The sequence below is a fragment of the Carassius auratus genome, chromosome 13 (assembly GCF_003368295.1).
Source record: "Carassius auratus strain Wakin chromosome 13, ASM336829v1, whole genome shotgun sequence".
Classification (NCBI taxonomy): domain Eukaryota; kingdom Metazoa; phylum Chordata; class Actinopteri; order Cypriniformes; family Cyprinidae; genus Carassius; species Carassius auratus.
In genome coordinates, this window is record NC_039255.1 from 22,002,343 (window position 1) to 22,018,105 (window position 15,763).

At 36.6% G+C, this 15,763-nt stretch overlaps 1 protein-coding gene across 2 annotated transcripts in view; it reads left to right on the forward strand.

The window, feature by feature from the left end:
- LOC113113028 (tetratricopeptide repeat protein 7A) overlaps nt 1-15,763 on the forward strand; it is a 30,217-nt gene that overhangs the window by 3,876 nt on the left and 10,578 nt on the right. The window contains exons 4-13 of one of the 2 annotated variants that reach the window (XM_026279132.1): nt 3,322-3,452; nt 3,748-3,872; nt 5,499-5,577; nt 5,669-5,838; nt 7,631-7,694; nt 9,541-9,678; nt 10,203-10,286; nt 12,181-12,285; nt 14,598-14,715; nt 14,815-14,872. In XM_026279132.1, the coding sequence (XP_026134917.1) occupies nt 3,322-3,452; nt 3,748-3,872; nt 5,499-5,577; nt 5,669-5,838; nt 7,631-7,694; nt 9,541-9,678; nt 10,203-10,286; nt 12,181-12,285; nt 14,598-14,715; nt 14,815-14,872 (1,072 nt within the window). Of the gene's footprint in view, nt 1-3,321; nt 3,453-3,747; nt 3,873-5,498; nt 5,578-5,668; nt 5,839-6,222; nt 7,544-7,630; nt 7,695-9,540; nt 9,679-10,202; nt 10,287-12,180; nt 12,286-14,597; nt 14,716-14,814; nt 14,873-15,763 lie in introns of those variants that run through there. The other variant, XM_026279133.1, reaches the window with a different exon arrangement.

Consider the following 15,763-nt stretch of genomic DNA (forward strand, 5'->3'; position numbering starts at 1 on the left):
TCTTCTCTTCAGAACTGTATAGATGGGGAACTCTTTTTAACAGTAGTGATGTTGTTAAGTTGCCCTAATTTGTGTAGTTCCTCATTGTTAGTTCTCCTCTGTGTACTTCCTCATATAAAGCTGGAACTAGTGATTTCTGGGAAAAGTCAGTGTAGGTCCAAGTCTTGGTAAATCTGAGATATCAAAGCCCTAGTCAGTGGTTGTTTGCTAAATTCAGAAAATGGTGACACTTTCTTTTACAGTTTTTTCTCAGTCACTTTGGTGCATTTCTTAAATCAGAAATGAAATTCGCAAAACTACTTGTACAACCTCCACATCATCTAGTCATTTATACACATCAGAAAACCAGTTTCTCATTTTTTTGAACAAGTTGCGATAGCTTTTGTACATTCATGCAATTGATTATGCACATTTATCTACATTTACTTACTAATGAAGAGAATGTAGATGATAAACCAATGATAAACCATTTCTCTGAAATAGCTCAAAGGTTCATCTCATGAATCTTTAGTTAGAAAGCATATACTGTATAGACAGAGGACAACACAAGAGTTACAAATTCTGACAATGGACTTATTTTCATCTTTCTGCCCATATTTCTTTTTCAATTTCTATATCACAATGACATTGTAAAGGTTATTTTTATTTATTTTTATTTTTTTTTGGTCAGACCACTAGTAAAAGTGTAACTGGGAATTTTATCCAGACTCTTTCAATCAATATCCCACATACAGTAATGTGTAAATCTGTACTTTTGAAATTATTATATGGCATACAAAAGCATATGGTGTACTGTTCAATACAGTAACTGTCATCCAAAATGTTGCCATAGTTTGCATCAGAACATCCCTCCAGAGTGCAGTGTTATACTGACAACATGACTAAGTCTTATCCGTAAACTATGACACAAGGACTTGTCATTCTGATGGCACTGGCATGTTCATTGACACAGATATTTACTTTTGAGAGATGAACTAAGGATTTTGAGCAAGAGACTGGGTTTTGCAGGTAATCCATGGTATTTTGCTATTTGTACGAGTTGTTTTGAGAAATAAACTAACTGTTGTGCAAATCTCAAAAATGATTTGAGAAATGTACCAAAGCAACTGAGAAAAACTGTAAGGTGTCCTTTTTACACATTACATGTACTTACTATTATAATAGCAATTAATTATGTATAATTACATGCAAGTGACCCTAAGCCAAACCCTAATCCTCACCCTAACCATATGCCAAGTGCATGTAGTCAATTAATAAAAAAGCTTGAACAGGGCTCGGCATTACGCTTTGACATGAGCTTGTACATCGGACAAATATATCAATCATTCACTTATTCGAGTACAAAAGTTACTTGTCCGTTACTAGTCTCATCATTGCTCTATCAGGCATTACTTTTGCTTTTTGATATTTGCCTTAAATTGATTGCTGTCACTCTTTTTAACTTTATGAAGGACAATATTTTCCTAAACTGATTAAATGTACATGTCCCCATTTACGTTGAATTCTTACATGTGATCAGTACATTAAGTTACAATAATAAGCCACTATATGGTTGTTACTACTCAAATAAAATCAGCATCAACAAACTCCATCTGTCAAAATGCATAAATAATGTTTTTAGATTAATGTTTGACTTTTTTTTGACATACAAATATGAAATGTTGGAAAAATGCAATGATACTTTTAAATATGAAATTAAACCACTAATAGTGGTGGCAAGTCACTTTCTTAAAGGGGGGGGGGGGTGAAATGCTCGTTTTCACTCAATATCCTGTTAATCTTGAGTAACTATAGAGTAGTAATGCATCCTTCATAACTCCAAAAAGTATTTAGTTTTATTATATTCATAAGAGAAAGATAGTCTTTACCGATTTTTCCCGGAAAAACACGAGCGCCTGGAGGCGTGACGTGTGGGCGGAGCTAAAGAATCATGAGCGCCAGTAGGCTTTTGCGTTGAGAGTGTGTGAAAGCTGTGACAGCTGTGAAGGCTGAAACTGAACGAGAGCAGCAGCAGCAACGACTCGCTCCGAGCGGGGCTCGAACCCGGGTCTCCGATGGGAGGCGGACGCACTAACAAGGAGGCAGAGATATTTTAAGCAGTTTTACTCACCGCCTGCGGTTCCAACACACAATCGTGACCCTTTTTCGTTGGGACTGCATTATCCTTAAGAAGTAAACGATGTGCAAATCCGTCGTCAAACTGGGCTTTGTTTGTAAAACAAGCATTTTAGAAATGCAAGGAACAAACACAAACACTTGCACAACTCCGTTGATGCTCTGTAAAAATAAACTCCATCCACTGGTCCCTTAATGCTGTTTCTCTTTTGGTAATCTGTGCAGGGTTGTCTTGCCCTGGCAACCAAAAACACACTCCTTTTGTGACATTTCGCGACGCTCTCGCTCTGATCAGTGAATGTCTGTTGTGCTCTCAGTGCTCTGCTATACAGGAGCGTGCGCTCTTCCGGGAGAAGTGCCCTCAGGACCCATATAAGGAAATTCCGCTCCATCTAACATCACACAGAGCCGTACTCGGAAAAAAACTTGTGACAAACCGGCAGAGGTATTTTTGGAACAGAAATACTCCTTTAAACGTACAACTTAATTTTTGAAACTTTGGCCATGTTTAGCATGGGAATCCAACTCTTTAACAGTGTAAAAAACTCAGTATGCATGAAATAGCATTTCACCCCCCCTTTAATGAGTGATCCATTGATTCAACCGATTCGTTCAAACCGCTGATTCATTCAATAAATGAAGCAAGTAACCGTTTTTATAAATGGCTCACTGAATCATTGACTTGTTAAAAAATTTATAATTTAGTAACGAAAGACGTGTGTTTCTCGCAGATGTGTGACTGTTCTGCTGTGGCTTTGCTCAGAACTATTTTTGTATCAAAAATGGAGCAAAAACTGTCTAATATGTAAGTCAGTTAATATTAGTAGTTTTTTAACTAAAGCGGTACAAAATCAATATCACATTAGCAATCCAGCTGAAAGTCGGGAAAACAGACCAAGACTCAATGTTCTAGACTGAATAAATGATAAAGTCATTTGAAAAGACCTATTTATTTGAGAAACAGTTACTTGCTCTCATGCTGTTTCTCAAATTGGCACATATCGATTAGGAATCGACCGCACCAAACACAGAGATCCGTTCTCGTCCCACGTGTCTAATTAAGGCTAATCAGCAGTACTGTAAATGGAGATGTACTGCATTGCTATATTCATTTAGCATGCCTGGGCTCCATGCTTAACTATATTTCATTCTCTCACAAATTACTATAACATGATCTTAACCCAGTTGTTCTTCATAAATGTTCAGGTTTGTCTTTGGACCATCAGTCTATGTCAGGTGCTTCCCGTGTTAGACTGTCCGAGAGAGAGGAAGAGTGCTTGTCTTGTTACCTCATGGCCTGTGATGCTGGCCTGCTGTACCTGCAAGAGCTTGACAAGGTCGGTGTGTGTTTTACGTCTTGTCAGGGGTTGGTTCACTCAGAACATATTTATCTGTGTAGACATGTCTCTCACTGTTGTCTTGGCATGTCTTGCTGCATTTTTAGCATGCATTACTGATTCAAATTTAAAGAGACAGTAAACTTCTATAAGTACTGACTCTAAATGCAAGAATGCATTCTCTGTGTGTGTGTGTGTGTGTGTGTGTGCATGTGCGTATAAAATTGGTATGTTTTGTGTTCTTCTATCTTAATTTCCTCCCACCATTACATTGCATACGTGTTTTCTTCACTAGACTGTTTGCACGCCAAGTTCCAAAACAGCTAAAAGCGGTTCATCAGTCCCTCATTCTGACTTGGACCCAGGCTTCTTCCTGCAGGCAGCTCTTCAGAGCGCATACCTGTCACTGTTGAGGAAAGGGTGAGCCACAATTCTTTACCCACAATTCCCTGCCCTCTACATTGAGCACTCATGCAGCCATGCACACACAGAATTCACAGCACAGCTCGACTGGATCCATTTATGGACTCCATGTGAATATTTGACTGGCACTGTGTAAACCCACCGCTGGTATTCTTGTGTCAACATGACCAGTGTGACGTGTGGATGTGCCAGTCATGTCCAGCAGGTGTCAGTGTTGTAACAAAAGTGATTTTACGTCAGGTCTTGCTCTATCTTTTTTTGAGATGTGAGTACTAACAGACTACAACTTTAAAATATTAGGACTGTCAATAGATTCAGTTAACAGTAAATATATTTAAAAACATTTTTTTTTTTTCCAGTTCCAGAAAGAATGCAAAATAACATGTACATTGTGTCAGTTTGTATGTATGATACGGAATGTGTGTGCACATATAGCCTATAATATATGTGACCCTGGACCACAAAACCAGTCTTAAGTGTCAGTTTTTCGAAATTGAGATTTATACATCACTGAATAAATACAAAGCTGAATAAATAAGCTTTCCATTGATGTATGGTTTATTAGGATCGGACAATATTTGGCCGAGATCTGGAATATAAGGGTACAAAAATAAGAAAATACTGAGAAAATAGCCTAAATTGCCTTTAAAGTTGTCCAAATGAAGTTCTTTGCAAAGCATATTACTAATCAAAAATTAAGTTTGGATATATTTCTGGTAGGGAATTTCCAAAATATCTTCATAGAACATGATCTTTACTTAATATCCTTTTGATTTTTGGCATAAAAGAAAAATCAATCATTTTGACCCATACAATGTTGTTGTTGGTTTTTTTTTTTTGTTTTTTTTTTTGGCTATTGCTAAATATACCCCAATAATAATATACCCCAGCCACTCAAGACTGGTTTTTTGGTCCTGGGTCACATATATGTGTAGTGTAGTCTATAAAGACACCGAAAAGCGGTAGATTTCCGCACAGTGCTCTGAGACAGAAATCTGTGACTGTAAATGCTGTAAATACAATTCTATATTTCTCAGACTGCATCGAAACACAGGTGAAATGCAAACACCAAAATCAATCAAAACAAATTCACAATAATGCAATATCATAACATCACCCATATTTTTGGACTTTAGTCTTTTTGTAGCAAAAATGTTTTTGCAGCGAATCACTGTAATAATTGCCACTTTAATAATATAGCCATTATTACGGTCTAAATGATATCTAGTATAATGTGAATGTATTACAATTCCAAGATCATAAAAAGTCATACTGTAACACCAGGGTTGCCAGGTCTGCGTAACAAAACCAGCACAACTGATACACAATACCAGCCCAATCGCGTTCCAGTGGAAAATCAAAATCACTCCAAAATAGTGTTCCAGGAGGTTAAAACCTGCACCATTAGTCTGCAGTGAGCAGGACACTGGCACACCATTTAAAACTAAAGTTTATCATAATCCTTCATCCTCGTCCACCCCCTTCTGTTTCTTCTTATTAATTGACACACGCTCACTTGTACAGTAGTTGTATAATAATCATCAGTTTTACCTGTTAAGTCAATCAACATCTTATTTTTCACTCATTTTACTTCCCACAATCACTTCTGCTCATGTGTGTTAGTCACCTGGCTCAGGGGACACAACAGCTGCGGCGGGTCATGAGGGCTGTGGAGACTCGGGGGTCCCAGAGTTTTCGTAAGGTGAGATCTGGATAAACAAGATTTCTGATGCTCACCATCACACAGCAGTGTCAGAGTCAGTGGTTGTTATCTATTGTGTCGTGTTGTTCAGACAGTAGCACGCAGGCTTGCAGAAGTGTTACTGGGATCAGTGTGTGAGGAAGCGTACTGGGGTCCATTGTCTCCTCCACCACCCGGCTGGCTGAAGAGAGAAGGAGCCACATATCCCAAAGACGCCATCTACCCCTCATCCAGACCACCACAGCGCTACAACACTGAGGGGTCTGACTCTCTCTTTCCTTTTCCATTCTCTTAATAGTCAATTTAAGTTTTCATGTAGGAAACAATATGTACATAATAAGAAAAAAAAGCACAACAACTTAACAAGTCAAGTTTGATGACAAACTTTGACGTTGGCTTGATAAATTACAATAACTTTTAAAAGCTTGAAGTTTGAATGTTTCACTCTGATTAGACATTACATAAGTCAGTCCAATACAAACTAATTTAGACTCTTAGACTTCAGACCCCATTAGACCAGCTTGACCTGTTGAAAAAACAGCATATGCTGGTTAGGTATGATTTGAAGCTGGGATGCTAGTTTGAGCTGGTTTATGCTGGTCCTTTGCTGGTTTAAGATGGTCCTTAGCTGGTTATGTACTGGTCAGAGGCACATGACCAGCGGAGGGCCAGCATAAACCAGCAAATGAAAAGCTTTAACCAGCATCCCAGCTTCAAAACATACATAACCAGCATACTAGCTCAGCCAGACTGGGAGACCAGCTTAAACCAGCTAAGACCAGCCAACCAGTTTAGGCTGGTTTTGGTTGTTGCTTGGCATTGTTTACATGCTTCTGGGAGTTACTAAAATGTTCTTACATTTTCTTAACATGCTTTAATATGTGGAGTATTGTTATCTTTTTTTTTTAGGTTGTTTATATCATTTTGTAACATCGTTAGCAAGCTTCTAGCATGTTGTCAACACATTTAGTACATTGCTAGCATGGTAAACATGTTGATAGCATGTTTATTGTAAAATATATCACATTTCTAGCATTTTTGACATGTTGCTAACATGTCTCTAGTATATCTTAGCACATTACTAGCATGATTTAGTATGTTGCTACAATGTTTGAACATGTTGCTAAGCACTTTAGCACTTTGCCAGAATGATTTAGCATGTTTCTAACATGTTTTAGCACATCGCTAGCATGATTTAACCTGTTTGTCGGCATGTTTCTAAGTCACCTTTATTTATATAGTGCTTTAAACAGTTTCTAACATGTTCTAGCAAGTTGCTACCATAATTTAGCACATTGCATATTTCAATTTTTTTTTAAACATTTTGATATTTGAAAAAGTTTCTGGCATGTTTAAACACTGCTAGCATGTTTTAGCATGTTACTAACATGTTGTAGCGCATTACTAGCATTATTTAACACGTTGATTGACAGATGATGAAACAAATACAGGAAAACTCTAATTCTGATCAGTCGTAAAAAATACAGCACACTGTGAGAAATTCCTAAAAAGCTGAGCCTAGTTTGGACGAGTTACTTTTAGTACTTGTTAGTAACTGTTAGTAATTTTAGGAAAATCTTAAATCAGTTTGCTTTGTTAAACGAATAAGTGTTAATTTGACCAGTTTAATGTGCAGTAAATATCACTGCTCTTTAAATTTTATTGTGTACATCAGTCATAGGACTGTATTCACGAGAATCAGAGAGCACGAACAAGAAGATGAGCAGAGGACAGTGCTGGGGTTTGTTTGCCCGGTTTAATATTCAGGTCACGGCAGGATGCTGTAACTGTACCTGTGAGTCTGCAGACGCCAAGCAGAGAAAGGAAAAATACAACAGAGATGAAAAGAGATGGAGAGACTTTTGACAGTGCATCTGTAGAACAGATATAAGAACAGATGAAAGAAATATTCCAGTTTCACATTCCTGGTGCAGCTTAGTAGCACACTATGATGGGACTCCAGATGGTATGGAGGGAAGCTCAGTTAAAGGCTGAAACACACAAACATTACGTTGTTGACATGTTTTTTCCTTTTCCTGCTGCCATTCTGCAGAGCTTTCTGTCCACAGGACGTGGTTGAAGAGGCGGTGCTGTTGCTCCTCATCACAGAATCGATGGTGAGACAGCCCTCCTCACATTCATACTTTCTTCCTTAACATGCTGTGTTGTGACGTACACTGCTGTTCAAACTTTTGAGGTCAGCAAGATTATTGTTAAGAAATTGATACTTTTATTCAGCAAGGGTAGATTAAATTGATCAAAAGGGATAGTAAATATAATTATTATGTTACAAGAGTTTTCTATTTCAAATAAATGATGTTCTTTTATATGTATAAGGGTTTTCTCAAAAATATTAAGCAGCACAACTGTTTCAAAAGATAATAACTCTGAAGACTAGAGCAAAGGCTGCTGATATTTTACATTTGCATTTATTTACATTTATTCATTTAGCAGACACTTTTATACAAAGCGACGTACAAATGAGGACAGTGGAAGCAATCAAAAACAACAAAAGAGCAATGATATATAAGTGCTATAACAAGTCTCAGTTAGGTTAACACAGTACACGAAGCATGGGCTTTTAAATAATATAATAAAAAAAAGAAAACAGAGAGAATAAAAAAGAATAGAGCAAGCTAGTGTTAGAGGTCTTATATATATATATATAGACACATATACACACACATAATTGCACAATAAATGAAAAGAAAACAGAATACAAAAAGATTAGAAAGGTAGTTATGTTTTTCTTTTTAAGAATATAATTAGAATAGTGATTGTTAAAATTAGAGGGTCAAATAAAGATGGAAGAGATGTGTTTTAAGCCAATTCTTGAAGATGGCTAAGGACTCAGCTGTTCAACTTGAGTTGGGGAGGTCATTCCACCAGAAGGGAATATTTAATTTAAAAGTCTGTAAAAGTGACTTTGTGCTTCTTTGGGATGGCACAATCACGCGACGTTCACTTGCAGAACGCAAGCTTCTAAAAGGCACATAAGTCTGAAGTAACGAATTTAGGTAAATGGGTGCAGAGCCAGTGGTAGTTTTGTAGGCAAACATCAATGCCTTGAATTTTATGCGAGCAGCTATTGGAAGCCAGTGCAAATTGATAAACAGAGGTGTGACGTGTTTTCTTTTTGGCTCATTAGCTCATTAGCCTCATTGGCTGGAAGACCTGCCAAGAGGGCATTGCAATAGTCCAGCCTGGACAGAACAAGAGCTTGAACAAGGAGTTGTGCAGCATGTTCTGAAAGAAATGGCTTGATCTTCTTGATGTTTAATAAAGCAAATCTGCAGGATCAGACAGTTTTAGAGATGTGGTCTGAGAAAGTTAACTGATCATCAATCATAACTCCAAGAATAACAAAATATATATTTTAAATATATTAAAATAGAAAATAGTTCATGAATTGATTGTATGTACAGTATTTTTTATAAATTCAGTCAGACACATCTTTCAAAAACATGAATTCACAAAAACCTTGCCTACCCCAAACTTTTGAACCGTAACGTACATTGTTTTTCAAGATAATAAGCAAATTTTGACACACATAGGGTTCAGTTATTGTATTTACAGACCCAGACAGTTTTACTAGAACATTTTAACATAGTAATTATGTTAACATTGCTATAAGATTGATTGCATTATATAATAATTGCTGTTAATAGCATTCATCGTCTGGTTGACTACGTCTTGTATTAATTTTTCCAAAAATTTCTGCCATATGCACATAAACTGCTTGTCACCACTAATAAGCTACTACTAAATAATGGAAAAAGAACGAAAAAATAAATTACATATTTCCAGGATTTTCATTTTCGGGTGAAACTATCCCTTTAACATATGGCTGTTTAACCCTTTACTGCACATTTTGTGTCTATTTGACACTGAATATCTCACTATTGAGCTGATGGGTTGAATCAAACGTGCCAGATAAGAGAGTCCTCTCACTGTCCCCTGCAGGCCAGCGGCGAGGCGGTGATCAGCCGCTCACCGGAGCATCAGGAGGTGAGGGAGAGCAGCATGCAGGACATCTCCTCCATCTATGACCTGCTGAGCGTCGCCATGGCCAGGAGGGGGCAGTATGCACTCCTGTCAGAGGTGAGATGAGTCAGCACAGATCCCTGTCCACCCCACGCTTTGCAAACAGGAGCAAGTGACCTGGATTTTATGTACTAGCTTCTTTGTCATAAGTAGCCTTTTTCAGTCTGTCGATCTCTCTCTCCTCTTCTCCCAGTTGTATGGGTGCTTCTTTCCCCTTCCTCCTTCGTCCTGTCCTTCTTTCAGTAGTTGAGCTGTTGTGTGATGGGGAGCGTTTACTCAGAGACGTTCTCAGGTGAATCTGAATCTAAGTTCATTCAGTTAATATCAACTGAATCTATCATTTCATTGGTACCCCACTGCCATTACTCATGCCTGCGTGTATGTCGAATCTAAATCCCTCTCTCATCAAATTTTAGCTCACTTTCTCATGCATGTGCCATGATGTGTTGTGTACAGGATACACACAATCCCCTATCCGTGCTGAAAACAACAAGATCCTTCCTAGAATTATTTTACAATGTCAGCTGCGTTATCACTTTCTTCCTGAGTTTCTTTCTGACTGTGATGTGGTTTGTCATCAGTGTTTGGAGCGGGCCATGAAGTTCTCCTATAGTGAGTTTCATCTTTGGTATCAGCTTGGCTTGTCTTTGATGGCAAGTGGGAAGGTGAGATTCATGTCCTGTTGTCATCATCGTTGTAATTTGCTTTATTTTTGATTCAATAAATATGCTCTAGTAACCGAAAGAAAGAAGATACTGAAGGTTTTATCTAAGTTTAATTGAAAAGGCTTTATGATAGTTCACCCCAAAAATGAACATTCTGTCATTCAGACACCCTCAAGTTGTTTCAAACCTGTGTGAGTTTCTTTCTTTTTATTTTGAAGAACTGTTGACGGTAGCCATTGACTTTTATAGCATATAAAAAATAAAATACTATGGAATGGCTACCGTTAATAATATTCTTGTTAAACAAACTCATACAGGTTTGAAACAACTTGAGGGTGAGTAAGTGGGTAAAATATAACTAGACATGTTAAAAAATAGTGTTAAAGGGATATCCAAAAAATTAATATTCTCTCATCAATTACTTGCGCCTAATGTCATCGCAGATTTGTTGCTACAGTAATCCATACAACTCCAGTGGATGAATACAAATCTTCTGAAGCAAAACAATAGGTGTGTGCAAGAAAATGCTCTTATTTTAAGGGGGGGGGGGGGGGGGTGAAATGTTATTTCATGCATACTGAGATTCTTTAGCTCCGCCCACACGTCACGCCTCCAGCCGGTCGTGTTTTTCCGGGAAAAATCGGTACAGACTATCTTTCTCTTATGAATATAATAAAACTAAAGACTTTTTGGAGTTATGAAGGATGCAGTACTACTCTATAGGTACTCAAGATTAACAGGATATTGAGCGAAAACAAGCATTTCACCCCCCCCTTAAACATTTTAACTATAAATAATAGATGCACCCAATTATTATTATTATTTTTTTTTTACTGAAACATATTAAAGTTTTAAATTAGCTGTAAAACTAAAATAAAGGTGCACGTTTTGAAGCATTATGTGAGTATTGTGGAGTTTGCGCAGGAAGCGGCATGGAACATCGCGCTTTATGACTGACATTTATGTCAAATGTTGCATTCTCAACACAATACAACATTTGACCAGAAGCAATGATTGATTGTTCAAAATAAATAAGTATGTACTACACAGTAAATAGCATATATTCGTTTCTTAAATGCACCTGTCATTGTGTGACATCGATTCATCCGCTGGGGTCCTATGAATTACAGCCATAATGACTGTATGTGCTTTTTAGTGTGTCAACACTACTTTACTTGTCACTTTGTGATTACAGAGATGGGTTATTTTTCTAAAATCTTTAGTTGTGTTAATCAGATGAAAGAAAAAGCCATAAACATCTGGGAGGACATAAGGGTGAATAAATAAAATTGAATAAAAAAAGGGTGCACTATCCCTTTAGAACTATGTAAAACAATGCAGTGCTTTAGAGCGGGTTGTGTAGTAACAGACCACCAATCATAAACAGACTCATTGTCTGTCTCATTGAATATTCATGAGCTTTGTACAGATGCTGGAGCAAACTCCAAAGTGTTTTGTCATTCTTTTGTATTATGTTTCAGAAGTCTTACAATAACCTGAACAATTATTTGTGACATCTCCATACATAGACAAGCAGTTATTAAAACAGGCCGTGCTCTTTGGTGTGTAATCTACTTGTCCAGGCAATGTTATTAACCTCATGAATATGCAAATGAGAATGCTCATCCAGGGTTTACGGATGTACTGAGTGATAATCCAAAATTATCCTGGGTTAATGATTTTCAGGAGTAAAGGTTCATGCCTCTTCCGTGGTGTTTACATGAATGCAGAACACTTACATTACCATATCATAATATCAATATCAACATATCATATATATATAAATATATATATATATATATATATATATATATATATATATATATATATATATATATATATATATATATATATATATGAATTGGAAAGCTGTAATATTAATGTTATTTTACAGAATGAGGGTGCAGTGTCAGTGTTTAAAGAGTGTGTGACAATGAGACCGCAGGACCCCATCCCACCTCTGCTTGCAGCAAAAGTGTGCATCAACCAGCTGCACTGGGTGAGAGAAACACAAAAAACACGTGCACAATATACAGAATCATTCAGCAAATCTAAAACAAAAACAAATAAGTGCTGTTCAAAAAAGTTGTTTTATTGAACAATTAAAAGCAATTAATGCTCAAGTTAAAGCTTAAAGAGTTCCCATCTGAAAATGTAAAATAATAATATTAATAAATTAATACTTTTATTCAGCAAGGAATAAAAGTGACATTAAATACATTTATAAAGTTACAAAATACTTAGTTTAAACAAAAACGCTAATATATATATATATATATATATATATATATATATATATATATATATATTTTTTTTTTTTTTTTTTATATTAATATACATTTTTTTTTTTTTTTTTTTTTTTTTTTTTATAAAATCAGCATATCAGAATGATTTCTGAAGGATCATGTGACACTGAAGACTGGAGGAACAATGCTGAAAATACAGCTTTGCATCACAGGAAAAATTACATTTTTAAATAATTTTATATTGTTCATTAAAACTTTAATATTTCACAATATTGCAGTTTTCACTGTATTTCCGGTGAGCATAAGAGACTTCCTTAAAAAATGGACCCAATGAATACATATGTTTTAGGTTTATGAATGAAAATAGCTAGGGGTGCTCCGATCACGATCGGCCGATCGTTATGCGCATCTCGTCAGTAAAGCCTGTTATTTAATCATCGGTTAATTCCATCAGGTGCGTGATTTCACATAGAGCAGCTGTTACTACACAGAGCCATTGTTAATAGAGAAGATGCGCAAATCCACTTCATTTTCAGTGTTTTTTGGTGCATCTTCTCTATTAACAACGGCTCTGTGTAGTAACAGCTGCTCTATGTGAAATCACGCACCTGATGGAATTAACTGCCAATTAGAAAACCGGCTTTACTGACGAAATGCGCATAACGATCGGCCGATCGTGATCGGAGCACCCCTAAAAATAGCATTGTGCGTTTCAGGAAAATTCATTGGAAATATTCACTTTGGCTTCCATAAATCCATAAATCCATAAATCCTAATCCCATAAATCCTATATAATCCTAATATTTTTATATTAAAACTAGCCATGTTCAAAGTATTATTAATTTACAAATGACCAGATGAAATTACAACTGTAAAAGAAACATTAAATCTTTTTTCTTCAGATATAAAATGCTCTTATGTGCAGTATATATTGCTCAGTTCTAGAAGAGCTCTAGATTCAGATTACAGGTGACCTCTGTTTTACATTAGTAACATGTCCGTACTAGTTATACTGATAAGACACGATGCAGTGTCACAACACTATCAATCAAATTCACCCTGCAGCACTGTTGACAGATTATGGCACATCTGTTGGAAGTGTAGCTCTGAATAGAGACAGCACACCATAAGAGGCTTATAGCACAACATCTGGCTTTAATGCCCGACAGCAAGCCATCCCACAGTCACACTTCAGATCGCCCTTTATCATCACAGCATCAAAACTGAGTAGGGGATTTGTCCTTGATGCTGATTCATGTCAGCATGTAGAGCATTTTAATGAAGGAATATAATGTAGTCATGATTACATTACTCGTGAAAATGAGTTGTTACATTTTTGCATTATATGCTTAGGCAGTTTCTATGACCTTAACCATTTTTTTATACAATACCGTTAAAAAGTTTGGAATAAATATGATTTTTTATATATTTTTAAAACATTTCTTTTGTGTACCCAGGCTCTGTTTATTTGGTCAGAAATTTAGTAAAACATTTAAATTGTGAAATGTTATTATAAATTAATATGACCGTTTTCAAGTTGCAGTTTATTCTTGTGATTAATGGTTCTTATTATTATCAATGTTGAAAACAGCCGGTTTTTATTGGTGTTTAATATTTTTTGTGGAAACTGAGCAGTTTGAGCAGCACAAATAATGAATTTAGAAAAGATTTCTGAAGGATCATGTGACACTGAAGACTGTCGTAATGATTTATAGCTTTACATCACAGGAATAAATATTTCAAAATAAAAAAACATCCTTTTAAATGTAAGAATATTTCACAATATTAGTGTTTTCCTGTATTTTTGATCAAATGAATTCAGCCTCTGCAAACATATTTGAAATCGTATTTTTTATTTAGCTTATGCTTGTTCCAAACTACAGTTTATGGTCACCGATGATACATTTTGGAAAGTTTCTTGTTGGGTTTGAACCCGTAACCTTGAAGTTTCCAGGTCAGCTCTTTAACCGCTACACTACTTCAGCAGTATATCTGATTGTGAGTTGAGAAGCACTGATAGAAATCATCCAAACATCTAATGCGTGTGTAAATGTGTGTGTGTCAGCTGGAGGAAGCAGTGACCCTCTCAGCAGGTGTGGTTGCATTAGGAGAGTGTGCTGGGGAGTCTCTTCCTCGAGCTCATCTGGCCATCGGTCTGTGCTGTAGTCTGCAGGCCTCTGACGGTAAGCTCGGCCTTTAACCGTGAACCTAAAGAAGATCCTGTCCTCAGCTGCTCTCTGCTCCCTCATGTCTGCAGTGACTCTTTCACTCTGTGTTTGCAGCTCCGCTGAAAGCTGATCGCGATGAGTTCAACAGAAGAGCGCTGCAGTCACTACAGAAGTACGCTTCATGTTTACCTCTTATATTCCATCATGTGTACTTTACACAGATTGTGTTAAAGAGGCTTCAGCAACCCACTTTGTGTGGGAATTGTTTCAGTTTATACTATGTCTTTTATTAATATTAAAGCTGCGGTAGGTAACTTTTGACGCTCTAGCGGTTAATAAACAGAACTGCTTGCGTCTTGCGGAAGAACATCGTAGCTGGAACTACTTCTCTCTGTTTATGTCTATGAAGAATCAGGAAGGTACTGGGTTACTCCGCCGCGGTATCCCCGAAGCAATCTAAAATAGTCCGAATATAAACACTTATTAAAGGTGCACCCTAGTGATTCAGGACAAGCCAAAAACATGGTTTGGAAAATGGATTCATGGTGTACTCGCTTATTATATAAATTTTTCTACATTTTGAACACAAACAAAGTTACGGACCGCAGCTCTGATTGGTTGTTTTTTACCGAGAGCGATGGAGTTTCTGCAAATGGCAATAGGACACTGGGAGGAGCCAGAGGAGCTTGATTTTTTCACAGATTATCTGTCTCATATTCTACTGTCAGGACATAATGACAGGTTTAACAAATATGTAAAAAATATATTTTTACAAAAGTTACCTACTGCAGCTTTAAGACTATCTGCTAAAACCACAGTTTCCAAGTTTGGGGTCTGTAAGATTTGTCTAATTTTTGTGAAAGAAGTCTCGTATGTTCACCAACGCTGCATTTATTTGATTAAAAATGGTAAAACAGTATTGCTGTGAAACATTATTACAATAATGTTTTGTGACTCAAGGAACATTTCTTATTTGCAGTGCTGAAATTGTGCTGCTTAATATTTATATGGAAGCCATGATTTATTCAGGATTCTTTGATTAATAGAAAGTTCAAAAGAACAG